The sequence below is a fragment of the Heterodontus francisci genome, chromosome 14, assembly GCF_036365525.1.
Source record: "Heterodontus francisci isolate sHetFra1 chromosome 14, sHetFra1.hap1, whole genome shotgun sequence".
Classification (NCBI taxonomy): Eukaryota; Metazoa; Chordata; class Chondrichthyes; order Heterodontiformes; family Heterodontidae; genus Heterodontus; species Heterodontus francisci.
This window is the reverse complement of record NC_090384.1, coordinates 106,016,142-106,029,202: the sequence shown is the minus strand read 5'-3', so window position 1 is coordinate 106,029,202 and position 13,061 is coordinate 106,016,142. Positions and strand designations below refer to the sequence as shown.

Here is a 13,061-nt window from a genome sequence, read left to right as displayed (position 1 = left end):
GGTCCAAATTACCCTCCGGGAGTGGAGCGGACCTCTTCCAGCGCACCGGAGTTTTGAAAAAAAAAACAACAGTGACGTCAGAGGAGAGCTGCAAGGTGATTGGTTGGTGAGTCACCGCTGTTAGTGCATTTAAATATTTTTAATAAATAAGGGGAAAGTTCTTTTTTGTTGAAAACCCTCTGGTGATAAGGTGAGTACCACTAAAGTGTTTTTTTTTAATTCAGTGTAGCTTATTAAGGACTTTAAATTGGAGTGGGTTGAACAAAGCCCTTAGTGTAATTAATATTTTTTAATAAGGGAGTAACGAATTAACCTAAGGGTAAGTCATGGCAGGAGAGCTCAGCCCCATGGTATGCTTCCAGTGTCCCTGACGACCATGTGTGCAGGAAGTGTATCCATCTGCAGCTACTGACAACCCGCATTACGGAGCTGGAGCTGCGGGTGGATTCACTGTGGAGCATCCGCAATGCTGAGGAAGTTGTGAATAGCATGTTTATTGAGGTGGTCACACCGCAGGTAATGGCTGCACAGGTGACCACCAGACAGAGTAGTAGGCGCAGGCAGGTAGTGCAGGAGCCCCCTGTAGCCACCCCCCTCTCAAACAGATATACCGCTTTGGATACTGTTGAGGGGGATGACCTCCCAGGGGAAAGCAGCAACAGCCAAGTTTGTGGCACCACGGAGGGCTCTGCTGCACAGCAGGGGAGGAAAAGGGTTGGAAGAGCTATAGTGGTAGGGGATTCTATCATAAGTGGTGCAGATAGGCATTTCTGTGGCTACAAATGAGACTCCAGGATGGTATGTTGCCTCCCTGGTGCTTGGGTCAAGGATGTCTCTGAGCGGCTGCAGGACATTCTGAAAGGGGAGGGTGAGCAGCCAGAGGTCGTGGTCCAGATTGGTACTAATGGCATAGGCAGGAAGAGAGATAAGGTCCTGCAAAGTGAAGATAGGGAGTTAGGCAGAAGGTTAAAAAGCAGGACCTCTAGGGTTGTAATCTCAGGATTACTCCCTGTGCCACGTGCTAGTGAGGGTAGGAATAGGAGGATTAGGCAAATGAATGTGTGGCTGAAGAGCTGGTGTAGGCGGGAGGGCTTCAGCTGCTTGGATCATTGGGATCTCTTCTGGTGCAGAGGTGACCTGTACAAGAAGGACGGGTTGCATCTGAATTGGAAGGGGACCAATATCCTTGTGGGGAGGTTTGCTAGTAATACTCGGGAGGGTTTAAACTAGTCTGACAGGGGGTGGGACCCAAAGTAGTAGTCCCTCCAATGAGATAGTTGAGGCAAATGTAGAGGTTAAAGTAAGCAAGTCCAGTAGGCAGGCCGGGCAGGGGCAGGACAGGGAGCGTGGAAGGTCTGGTAGACTAAACTGCATTTACTTTAATGCAAGAAGCCTTTCAGGTAAGGCAGATGAACTCAGAGCATGGATCGGTACATGGGATTGTGATATTATAGCTATTATGGAAACGTGATTGAGGGATGGGCAGGACTGGCAGCTCAATGTTCCGGGGTACAGATCCTTCCCGGTATGACAGAGGTGGAGGTAAGAGAGGAGGGGGAGTTGCACTATTGATTAGGGAGGACATCACGGCAGTACTTAGAGAGGATATCCCGGGGGGAATGTCCAGCAAGGCCATATGGGTAGAACTTAGAAATAAGAAAGGGGTGATCACTTTGATGGGATTATACTATAGGCCCCCCAATAGTCAGAGGGAAGTGGAGGAGCATATATGTAGGGAAATCACAGATAGGTGTAGGAATTATAGGGTTGTAATAGTAGGTGATTTTAACTTTCCTAATATTGACTGGGACTGCCTTAGTGCTAAGGGATCAGATGGGGAAGAATTTGTTAAGTGTGTCCAGGATAGTTTTCTGAAGCAGTATGTGGATGGCCCTACTAGAGAAGGGGCTACACTCAATCTCCTCTTAGGAAATGAGGATGGGCAGGTGGTTGATGTGTCAGTGGGGGAGCACTTTGGGACCAGTGACCATAACTCTATTAGCTTCAAGATAGTTATGGAAAAGGACAGGACTGGTCCTCAGGTTGAAGTCCTAAATTGGGGGAAGGCGAATTTCAATGACATCAGACAGGAACTCTCAAAAGTTGAATGGGAGAGGCTGTTTACAGGTAAAGGGACGTCTGGCAAGTGGGAGGCTTTTAAAAGTGAGATAGGAAGAGTTCAGGGCCGGCATGTTCCTGTTAGATGGAAGGGCAAGGCTGGCAAGTTTAGGGAACCTTGGTTGACGAGGAATATTGAGGGTCTGGTCAGGACAAAGAAGGAGGCATATGTCAGGTATAGGCAGCTGGGATCAAGTGAGTAGCTCGAGGAGTATAGGGGATGTAGGATTACACTTAAGAAGGAAATTAGGAGGGCGAAAAGGGGCCATGAGATTTCCCTGGCAGATAAGATAAAGGAGAATCCTAAAAGATTCTATAAGTATATTAAGAGTAAAATGGTAGCTAGGGAGAGAGTAGGTCCCCTTAAGGATCAGTGTGGCAATCTATGTGTGGAGCCACGGGAAATGGGCAAGGTCTTAAATGAATATTTCTCGTCCGTATTTACCGTGCAGAAGGTCATGGAAGCTAGTGAGTTCAAGGGAGGGAACAGCAATATCCTGGAGCATATCAACATTACAAAGGAGGAGGTGTTGGAGGTTTTGAAGCGCATTAAGGTAGATAAATCCCCAGGGCCTGACCAGGTGTATCCTAGGATGCTCTGGGAAGCAAGGGAGGAGATTGCTGGGGCCCTGGCAGAGACTTTTGTATCATCGTTAGCCACAGGTGAGGTACTGGAAGACTGGAGGATAGCTAATGTTGTGCCTTTATTTAAGAAGGGCAGCAGGGATAAGCCAGGGAACTACAGGCCGGTGAGCCTTACATCAGTGGTGGAAAGTTATTGGAAGGGATTCTGTGAGACAGGATTTAGATGCATCTGGAAAGGCAAGGTCTGATTAGGGATAGTCAGCATGGCTTTGTATGTAGGAAATCATGTCTCACGAATTTGATTGAGTTTTTCGAGGAGGTGACCAAGAGGATTGACGAGGGCAGGGCGATGGACGTTGTCTACATGGACTTTAGCAAGGTCTTTGACAAGGTCCCGCATGGTAGGCTGGTCTAGAAGGTTCGAACACATGGGATCCAGGGTGAGCTAGTAAATTGGATACAAAATTGGCTTGGTGATAGGAGGCAGAGGGTGGTAGTGGAGGGTTGTTTTTCAGTTTGGAGGCCGGTGACCAGTGGTGTGCCGCAGGGATCGGTGCTGGGCCCTCTGTTGTTAGTCATATATATTAATGACTTGGATGTGAATGTAGGGGGCATGATTAGTAAGTTTGCAGATGACTGCAAAATTGGTGGTATAGTGGACAGTGAAGAAGGTTGCCTAAGGTTACAACAGGATATAGATCAACTGGGAAAGTGGGCAAGGGATTGGCAAATGGAATTTAATGCAGACAAGTGCGAAGTGATGCATTTTGGGAAGTTAAACCAGGGCAGGACATATACAGTGAATGGCAGGGCCCTGGGGAGTGTTGTTGAGCAGAGAGACCTTGGGTTTCAAGTACATAGTTCCCTGAAAGTGGCAACACAGGTAGACAGGGTGGTGAAGAAGGCGTATGGCATGCTTGCCTTCATCGGCCGAGGCATTGAGTACAAGAGTTGGGACGTCATGTTACAATTCTACCTAACGTTGGTTAGGCCGCACATGGAGTACTGTGTGCAGTTCTGGTCGCCGCACTACAGGAAAGATGTGATTAAGCTAGAGAGGGTGCAGAAAAGATTCACAAGGATGTCGCCTGGTTTGGAGGGCTTGAGTTATAAAGAGAGATTGGATAGGCTGGGTCTGTTTTCTCTGGAGCGAAGGAGGCTGAGAGGGGACATGATAGAAGGATATAAAATTATGAGAGGCATAGATAGGGTAGATAGCCAGAGTCTGTTTCCCATGGTAGGGGTGACTAAAACTAGAGGGCATAGATTTAAAGTGAGAGGGAGGAGGTTTAAAAGGGATCAAAGGGGTAAATTTTTCACACAAAGAATAGTGGTATCTGGAAGGAGCTGCCTGAGGAGGTGGTGGAGGCAGGAATAGTAGCGACCTTTAAGAGGCATCTGGACAGGTACTTGAATGAGCAAGGCATAGAGGGATATGGAATTAATGCAGGCAGGTGGGATTAGTACAGATAGGCATTATGGTCGGCATGGACGCGGTGGGCCGAAGGGCCTGTTTCTATGCTGTACAACTATGACTCTATGACTGTATAATATTTGACACTGGGCCACATAAGGAGATACATAAAAAAGAAAGACTTTCTGTGGCACTTTCACAATCACCAGATGTCCAAAAGCACTTTACAACCAATGAAATACTTTTGAAGTTTAGTCCAAGTTGTAATGTAGGAAACACTGCAGCTAATTTGCACGCAATAAGCTCCCACAAACAGCAATGTGATAAATGACCAAATAATCTGTTTTTGTGATGTTGATTAAGAGATAAAGTATTGGGTAGGACAACTGGGAGAAGTCTGCTTTTCTTCTTGGAAATAGTGCCATGGGATCTTTTACATCCACCTGAAAGAGCAGACAAGACCTTGGTTTGACATCTCCTCTGAAAGTCAGCACCTCTGATGATGCAGCTCTCCCTCGGTACTGGACTGTATTGTCAACCAAGATCATCATGCACAAGTCCTGGAGTATGAATTGAACCCATAACATCTGACTCAGAGATAAGCATGCTACCCACTGAGCCATACAGCATATCAGGGCAGCTGACCAAAAGCTTGGTCAAAGAGGTAGGTTTTGAGGAGTATCTTAAAGGAGGAGAGAGAGGCGGAGAGGTTTAGGGAGGGTATTCCATAGTGTAGGGCCCAGGCAGCTGAAAGCACACCTACCAATGGTGGAGTGATTAAAATTGGGGATGCTCAAGAGGCCAGAATTGAAGGAACGCGGAGATCTCAGAGGGTTGTGGGGCTGAAGGAGGTTAAAGAGGTAGGGAGGGGGCGAGACCATGGAGGGATTTGAAAGGAAGGATGAGAATTTTGAGACTGGGAGCCAACGAGCACAGGGGAGATGTGTGAATGAGAATTGGTGGGAGTCAGGATATGGGCAGCAGAATTTTGAATGAGCTCAAGTTTATGGAGCGTTGATTAAGGAAGCTATCAAGGAATGCGATGGAATAGTCAAGCCTAGAGGTAACAAAGGCACAGATGTGTGAATGTGTTGAGCTGAGGCAGGGGCAGAGATGTTATGGAGCTGGCAGTAGATAGTCTTATTGATGGCGTGGATATGTAGTTGGAGTTCATCTCAGGGTCAAATACAACACCACAGTTGGGAACAGTCTGAAGGAGTCTCAGACAGTGGCCAGGAAGAGAATGGAGTCAGTGGCTAGGGAATGAAATTTGTGGCAGATATTGAAGAAAATGTTGTCAGTCTTTTGAAAATTGTGCTGGAAGAAATGTCGGCTCATCCAGGACTGGATGTTGTGACAAATCAGATCCAGTTGAGAGACATGGCGGTGAGGTGGAGCAGGGGGAGATGGCGGTGAGGTGGAGCGGGGGGAGATGGCGGTGAGGTGGAGTGGGGGGAGATGGCGGTGAGGTGGAGCGGGGGGAGATGGCGGTCAGGTGGAGCGGGGGGAGATGGCGGTGAGGTGGAGCGGGGGGGAGATGGCGGTGACGTGGAGCAGGGGGAGATGGCGGTGAGGTGGAGCGGGGGGAGATGGCGGTGAGGTGGAGCAGGGGGAGATGGCGGTGAGGTGGAGCCAGGAGACATGGTGGTGACGTGGAGCAGGGGGAGATGGCGGTGAGGTGGAGCCGGGAGACATGGTGGTGACATGGAGCCGGGAGACATGGTGGTGTGGTGGAGCGGGGGGAGATGGCGGTGAGGTGGAGCAGGGGGAGATGGCGGTGAGGTGGAGCCAGGAGACATGGTGGTGACGTGGAGCAGGGGGAGATGGCGGTGAGGTGGAGCCGGGAGACATGGTGGTGACATGGAGCCGGGAGACATGGTGGTGTGGTGGAGCGGGGGGAGATGGCGGTGAGGTGGAGCAGGGGGAGATGGCGGTGAGGTGGAGCAGGGGGAGATGACGGTGAGGTGGAGCAGGGGGAGATGGCGGTGAGGTGGAGCAGGGGGAGATGGCGGTGAGGTGGAGCAGGGGGAGGTGGCGGTGAGGTGGAGCCGGGAGACATGGTGGTGTGGTGGAGCGGGGGGAGATGGCGGTGAGGTGGAGCAGGGGGAGATGGCGGTGAGGTGGAGCAGGGGGAGATGGCGGTGAGGTGGAGCAGGGGGAGATGGCGGTGAGGTGGAGCAGGGGGAGGTGGCGGTGAGGTGGAGCCGGGAGACATGGTGGTGTGGTGGAGCGGGGGGAGATGGCGGTGAGGTGGAGCAGGGGGAGATGGCGGTGAGGTGGAGCCGGGAGACATGGTGGTGACGTGGAGCAGGGGGAGATGGCGGTGAGGTGGAGCCGGGAGACATGGTGGTGACGTGGAGCGGGGGGAGATGGCGGTGAGGTGGAGCGGGGGGAGATGGCGGTGAGGTGGAGCAGGGGCAGATGGCGGTGAGGTGGAGCCGGGAGACATGGTGGTGTGGTGGAGCGGGGGGAGATGGCGGTGAGGTGGAGCAGGGGGAGATGGCGGTGAGGTGGAGCAGGGGGAGATGACGGTGAGGTGGAGCAGGGGGAGATGGCGGTGAGGTGGAGCAGGGGGAGGTGGCGGTGAGGTGGAGCCGGGAGACATGGTGGTGTGGTGGAGCGGGGGGAGATGGCGGTGAGGTGGAGCAGGGGGAGATGGCGGTGAGGTGGAGCAGGGGGAGATGGCGGTGAGGTGGAGCAGGGGGAGGTGGCGGTGAGGTGGAGCCGGGAGACATGGTGGTGTGGTGGAGCGGGGGGAGATGGCGGTGAGGTGGAGCAGGGGGAGATGGCGGTGAGGTGGAGCCGGGAGACATGGTGGTGACGTGGAGCAGGGGGAGATGGCGGTGAGGTGGAGCCGGGAGACATGGTGGTGACGTGGAGCGGGGGGAGATGGCGGTGAGGTGGAGCGGGGGGAGATGGCGGTGAGGTGGAGCAGGGGCAGATGGCGGTGAGGTGGAGCCGGGAGACATGGTGGTGTGGTGGAGCGGGGGGAGATGGCGGTGAGGTGGAGCAGGGGGAGATGGCGGTGAGGTGGAGCAGGGGGAGATGACGGTGAGGTGGAGCAGGGGGAGATGGCGGTGAGGTGGAGCAGGGGGAGGTGGCGGTGAGGTGGAGCCGGGAGACATGGTGGTGTGGTGGAGCGGGGGGAGATGGCGGTGAGGTGGAGCAGGGGGACATGGCGGTGACGTGGAGCCGGGAGACATGGTGGTGTGGTGGAGCGGGGGGAGATGGCGGTGAGGTGGAGCAGGGGGAGATGGCGGTGACGTGGAGCCGGGAGACATGGTGGTGAGGTGGCGCAGGGGGGAGATGGTGATGAGGTGGAGCAGAGAATCATCAGCGCACAATTTGCTGCAGTTTGACATATAATTTTCTGTTAATTAAACTTGCTCTTGCACATTTATTATCTAGTTTCTGTTGGTAAATCTGAATGAATTGACAAGCCAAGAAGGTTAGAATGATGTGCCTGTCCCTTTTACTGTGAGTGGGCGGGGCTGCGCTCTGCCCCGGATGCGGAAGCGGAAGTGTTTGGGCGGTGAGTGCGGGAATGATTCGGGTTGTTTGCGGGACCGGGAGCCGCGGGGCGGCCCGGCGGTTGCTGCACCTCTCCCGGGCCGGCCTGGCCGGGGAACCGGGGGCCGTTCTGGACCCGACCCTCCTCCCGTACCTGGTCTGTCCCCTGTCCCGAAAACAGCTCAGGTTCGTCCTCGGGCAAGGTCAGAGCGTGGGGGAGGGGTCGGGATTGAGGGGGGGAAGGGGGGAAGGGGGGATTGGGGAGGTGAAGATTGTGGATTGAGGGAGATTGTGGGAAAGGGGGAAATTGGTGGAGGGGTATTTGGAGTGGGGAAGATTGTGGAGGGGGGATTGGGGTAGTGGGTGTTTGGGGAAGGGGGGGTTTGGGATTTGGGGGTGGAGCTTTGGGGGAGGGGGATTGGAAGGGTGAGAGGAGGTGAGGTTGTTGTAAATATTTGGATTGCTGTTCAAAGGAACTAGTGCAGACTTGATGGACTGAACGGCCTCCTTTTACTGCACTATTGTGTGAATGGGATTGAGGATTGTGGGATGGGGCCACTCTGATTCAGGGCTGGGGTTGGTCAGTGAAGGGTATTGAGAGGGTTCAGGAGGAGGGTTGAACTGGCCTCAGGACCGGACTTGGAGAGTGGAGGAGAGAGGGCTCAGAGTCATTGAGGGAATCTGGGGGTCAGTGTGACTCTGTGAGGAAGGTGGATCAGCTCGGAGAGGGAGAGGGATCCCTCTAATGGTTTCCAGAGTTAGGTATCTGAGGCCAAGTAGTGCCCATGGAACTCTGCCCCTTCAAGGGGTAAACATCTTCAGGGGGAAGAATAGTGAGAATGAAAATACACATCAGGTCAGTCAGATGGGTTAGTGTCTCTGATACAGTCACTGAGCAGATCAATTCCTCAAATATCTTTATGAATCAAGAGGATGGGGCTTGCAATAAAACTGAATATTTTTATTAAAAATTATTCCCCCATATTCCTTTTTAATTTTTTTGCTTCAGCCTTGTTTCAGTGGGTAGCTCTCTTGCCTCGGAATCAGAGTGTTGCGGGTTCAAGTCGCACTCCAGAGACTTGAGTATATAATCCAGGCTGACGCTCCCAGTGCAGTACTGAGGGAGTGCTGCACTGTTGGGGGTGCTGTCTTGCAGATGCGATGTTAAACCAAGGCCCCGTCTGCCCTCGAGTGATGGAAAAGATGCCATAGCCACTATAATGAAGAGGAGCAGGGGAATTCTCCCCGGTGTCCTGGCCAATATTTATCCCTAAACCAATATCACTTTTTTTAAAAATTACACGTTATCTGGTCATTATCACCTTGCACTTCGAGATGTCTTGAGCTTGTGAAAAGCCACTATGTAAATGCAAGTGCATTGTTTCTTTTCCAACTTTTTAAAGTTTGAAATGTTTTGAGAATTCTCGAAGGGTGGTCACTTTGAAGGGCGCTGTTGATCTGTGTTCAATTTCAGCTCTTAACAATTTTCATCCAGATTAAAAGGAGCCAACTTCAGCTCCAGCTTATTCCGAACAAGCTCCCTTTCTTTTTTCTTTAAACGCTGTGTGTGTCACCTCTGCAGGTACGAGGAATCCTCCAATCAGCTGATCAATGACGAGTTGGGAATAGCCTATCCTGTTGTCGATGGAATTCCCAATATGATCCCTCAGGATGCGAAGTTAATTCGGAAATGTGAAGACAGAACCAAGGAGGAAGAAAGTTCAAAGCAGTAAAAGGATCTTATTGCTGCTGGAATATCCACAAGAGGCGGAGGGGGAAATCTGGGAGATTGTGATTCTATTTTTGTTCGAGGAGCGGTTTATTTAGCAAACAGTGTGATGATAATCCACCTGTCAACTCTAACGGTGCTGGTTCCTCTGTTCTCTTTAGCTGGGCTGCTATACTCAGCGACATTTGATCATGATTTTCCACAGGGCTGTACCAGTACAGCTAGCTTGTGTTTCTACAGCCTATTGCTCCCCATTACCATCCCAGTGTACGTATTCTTTCACTTGTGGAACTGGGTGGGGATTAAACTCTTCAGGCATAACTAGTTTGAGTTTGAATTGGATTTGTTATTGTTAGTGAGGGTGTAATGTTCCCGTAACGAATGTTTTCATTAGTTTCGAAGCATTTAGCTCCTTGAGTGCATGTTATTTGGGGGGGATTCTTTATGTTGTGGGTGTGACGGAAATTGATATTTTGGTTCACTCGCTTCTTGGATATCATGTGCCTCAGGCAACATCACAAGTTACACTGCCCACCCAATATTCCGTTCCATTGGCTTGGTTAGCAAAGGCTGCAGTGTGGGGATTGTAACAGGCAGCCCATTTCATGCTGCCCAATTCACTTCTGTCTCTGAGAAACTCATTAACCAAGATCACATCAGTCTCTATCTCTACAACATCAGGTACAATGTAGCCAATGGAAATACATTTATCAGCAACAGTTCATCATTGCTGCATCTGACCATGTGAACTGTAAGTGTGATCGAATGCTTGTGTACTTCCTTGCTCTATACACTATTACTATCCGCCATGGCTTACTGAGTAGCACGCTTACCGAGTCAGAAGTCGTGGGTTCAAGTCCCATAATTTCAGCTGATGCTCCAGTGCAGTACTGAGGTGGTGTAGTTCAGAAAAGATATTAAACTGATGCCCCAACTGCCCTCAGGTGAATGTAAAAGATCCCATGGAACGATCTGGAAGAGGAGCAGGGGAGTTCTGCCCAGTGTCCTGGCCAAAAATAATTCCTCAACCAACATCATTTTTTAAAAAAACAGATTATCTGGTCATTACCACATTGCTGTTTGTGGGATCTTGCTGTGTGCAAATTAGCTGCTACATTTCTTAGAACAGTGACTACACTTCAAAAAGTACTTCATGAATTCTAATGCATTTCGGGACTTCCTGCGATGCCTTACGAATCCAGTACTTTTTTTCACTGGTCCCAAGCAGAGGGAGCCAGTTGTAGCCCAATCAGTCAAGGTAGCCAGTGAGTACGAACTGGGACAGATAACAAAGTAATCTGCCAGACCTGCTGAGTGATTCCAGCATTTCTTGTTTTTGTTTCAGATTTCCAGCATCCGCAGTATTTTGCTTTTATTAACAAAGTAATCTTTTCTGTTTAAAAAGTTGATAAAGATTTGTTACAGCGTTGCAATAAGCCCTCATTGTAACTAACTTGTGTTTCTGATAATGAGCAATTCTTTACACTTCCTGTACACATTGATGGCAGATCATTGCTCCTGTTTCATGTAGTTTGATTTACTTTAAATAAAAGTTTGAAGCAAATGTCTGTCATCTCCATCGCCAGACTCTGTGCAGGTTTGGATATTATACATATTCTTTCAATGAAGATGGAGCGAAGATGACAAGCAGTGTGAACTATGAGGAGGTTAGTGATGGACTTCGAGGACATAGACAGGCTGGTGGAATTGGCAGAGAAGTATGAAGTGATTCATTTTGGTAGGAAGAACAAGAGGTAATATAAAATGAACAATTCTAAAGGGGGTGCAGGAGCAGGGGGACCTGGAGATATATGTGCACAAATCATTGAAGGTGGCAGGACAGGTTGAGAGAGTAGTTAATAAAGCATATGGGATCCTGGCCTTTATAAATATGGACATAGAGTACAAAAGCAAAGAAGTTATGAAGAACCTGTATAAAACACTGGGTCGGCCTCAAGTGCGGTATTGTATCCAGTTCTGAGCACCACACTTTAGGAAGGATGTGAAGACATTAGAGAGGGAGCAGAAAAGATTCATGAGAATGGTTCCAGGGCTGAGGAACTTTAGTTACGTAGATGGGTTGGAGAAGCTGGGGCTGTTCACCTTGGAGAAGAGGAGATTTGATAGAGGTTTTCAAAACCATGAGGAATCCGGATGGAGTAGATAGAGGGAAACTTCCCATTGGCCGAAGGATCCAGAACTAGAGGACACCGATTTAAAGTGATTGGCAAACGAACCAGACGCGACATGAGGAAAAATTTTTTTTATGTGGTTAGGATCTGGAACGCACTGCTTGAGAGTGGTGGAGGCAGATTCAATTGAGGCCTTCAAAAGAGAACTGGATAATTATCTGAAGAGAAAAAATTAGCAGGGCTACGGGGAAAAGACACGGGAGTGGGACTAGGTGAGTTTTTATTGTAGAGAGCTGGCATGGACACCAATGGCTGCCTGTGCTGTAACAATTCTATAAACTGCATTCAGCTTAAGTGAAATGGGTGTAAAATGCACCTGGTCTGGAAAATGATATGGAGTAAAGGTGGGGAATTGAAACTGAGGTACATGTCAGCCATATGAATAGGAACAAGAGGAGGCTATTCATCCCTTCGAACCCGTTCCATCATTCAGAAGATTGAAGATCTCTATCTTAATTCCATTTACCTGCCTTGGTTCTACGTCTCTTATAGTCCTCACCCAACAAAAATCTATCAATCTCAGTTGAGGAAATGGTAGAGATGTTGAACAAATATTCTGTGTCTGTCTTCACAGTGGAAGACACAAAATACATAATAGAGTTAGCGGGTAACCAAGGGGCTAATAAGAGTGAGAAACTTAAGATAATTAATTATCAGCAGAGGAAAAAGTATTGGAGAAACTTAAGGGACTAAAAGCTGATAAATCCTCGGGACCTGATGCCCTACATGCTTGTGTTCTAAAAGAGGTAGCTGCAGAGATAGAGGATGCACTGGGCATTATTTTCCCAAATCGCCAGATTCTAGACTGGTCCTAGCAGATTGGAAATTAGCAAATGTAAAACTGCTACTCAAGAAAGGAGAGAGAGAAAACTTAACTGCAGACCACAACAAAAACAAGAAATGCTGGAATCACTCAGCAGGTCTGGCAGCATCTGTGGAAAGAGAAGCAGAGTTAACGTTTCGGGTCAGTGACCCTTCTTCGGAACTGACAAATATTAGAAAATTTTATGATTTTATATAGTATGATCAGACATCAACATTGTTTTACAAAAGGGAAATTGTATTTGACAAATTTATCAGAGTTTTTTGAGGATGTAACTAGTAGCGTTGATAAAGGAGAACCACTAGATGTAGGATACTTAGATTTCCAAAAGGCCTTCGATAAGGTGCCACACAAAAGATTAATACACAGGATAAGGGCTCGTGGAGTTGGGGGTAATATAGTAGTATAGATAGAGGAGGCAGAGAATAGGGATAAACAAGGCATTTTCAAGTTGGCAGGCTGTAACTAGTGGAATGCTGCAAGGATCAGTGCTGGGGCCTCAGCTATTTACAATCTATATTAATCCCTTAGACGATGAAACTGAGAGTCCCAGGCTGGGGAGTCCAGAACCAAGGGCCACAGTCTCAGAATAAGGGGTAAGCCATTTAAGACTGAGATGAGGAGGAATTTCTTCATTCAGATGGTGAATCTTTGGAATTCTCTACCCCAGAGGGCTGTAGAGATTCAGCC

At 49.2% G+C, this 13,061-nt stretch overlaps 2 protein-coding genes across 2 annotated transcripts; both read left to right on the top strand.

The window, feature by feature from the left end:
- The first annotated feature begins 7,624 nt into the window (after positions 1–7,624).
- LOC137377201 (protein preY, mitochondrial-like) lies at positions 7,625–9,555 on the top strand. Its single transcript, XM_068046697.1, is given in 3 exon segments — positions 7,625–7,653; positions 7,655–7,813; positions 9,210–9,555. Coding segments are annotated over 3 exon segments (339 nt in total). The 3' UTR covers positions 9,361–9,555.
- On the top strand, positions 9,373–10,920 carry LOC137377202 (phosphatidylinositol N-acetylglucosaminyltransferase subunit Y-like). The gene has a single exon (XM_068046699.1). It carries the CDS (start codon positions 9,466–9,468, stop codon positions 9,679–9,681), a length of 216 nt encoding a protein of 71 aa, XP_067902800.1. The 5' UTR covers positions 9,373–9,465; the 3' UTR covers positions 9,682–10,920.
- The last annotated feature ends 2,141 nt before the right edge of the window (positions 10,921–13,061 follow it).

Bases quoted from the DNA above. Each gene is read 5' to 3' on its own strand.
- LOC137377202 (XM_068046699.1), top strand. From the start codon at position 9,466: ATGATAATCCACCTGTCAACTCTAACGGTGCTGGTTCCTCTGTTCTCT.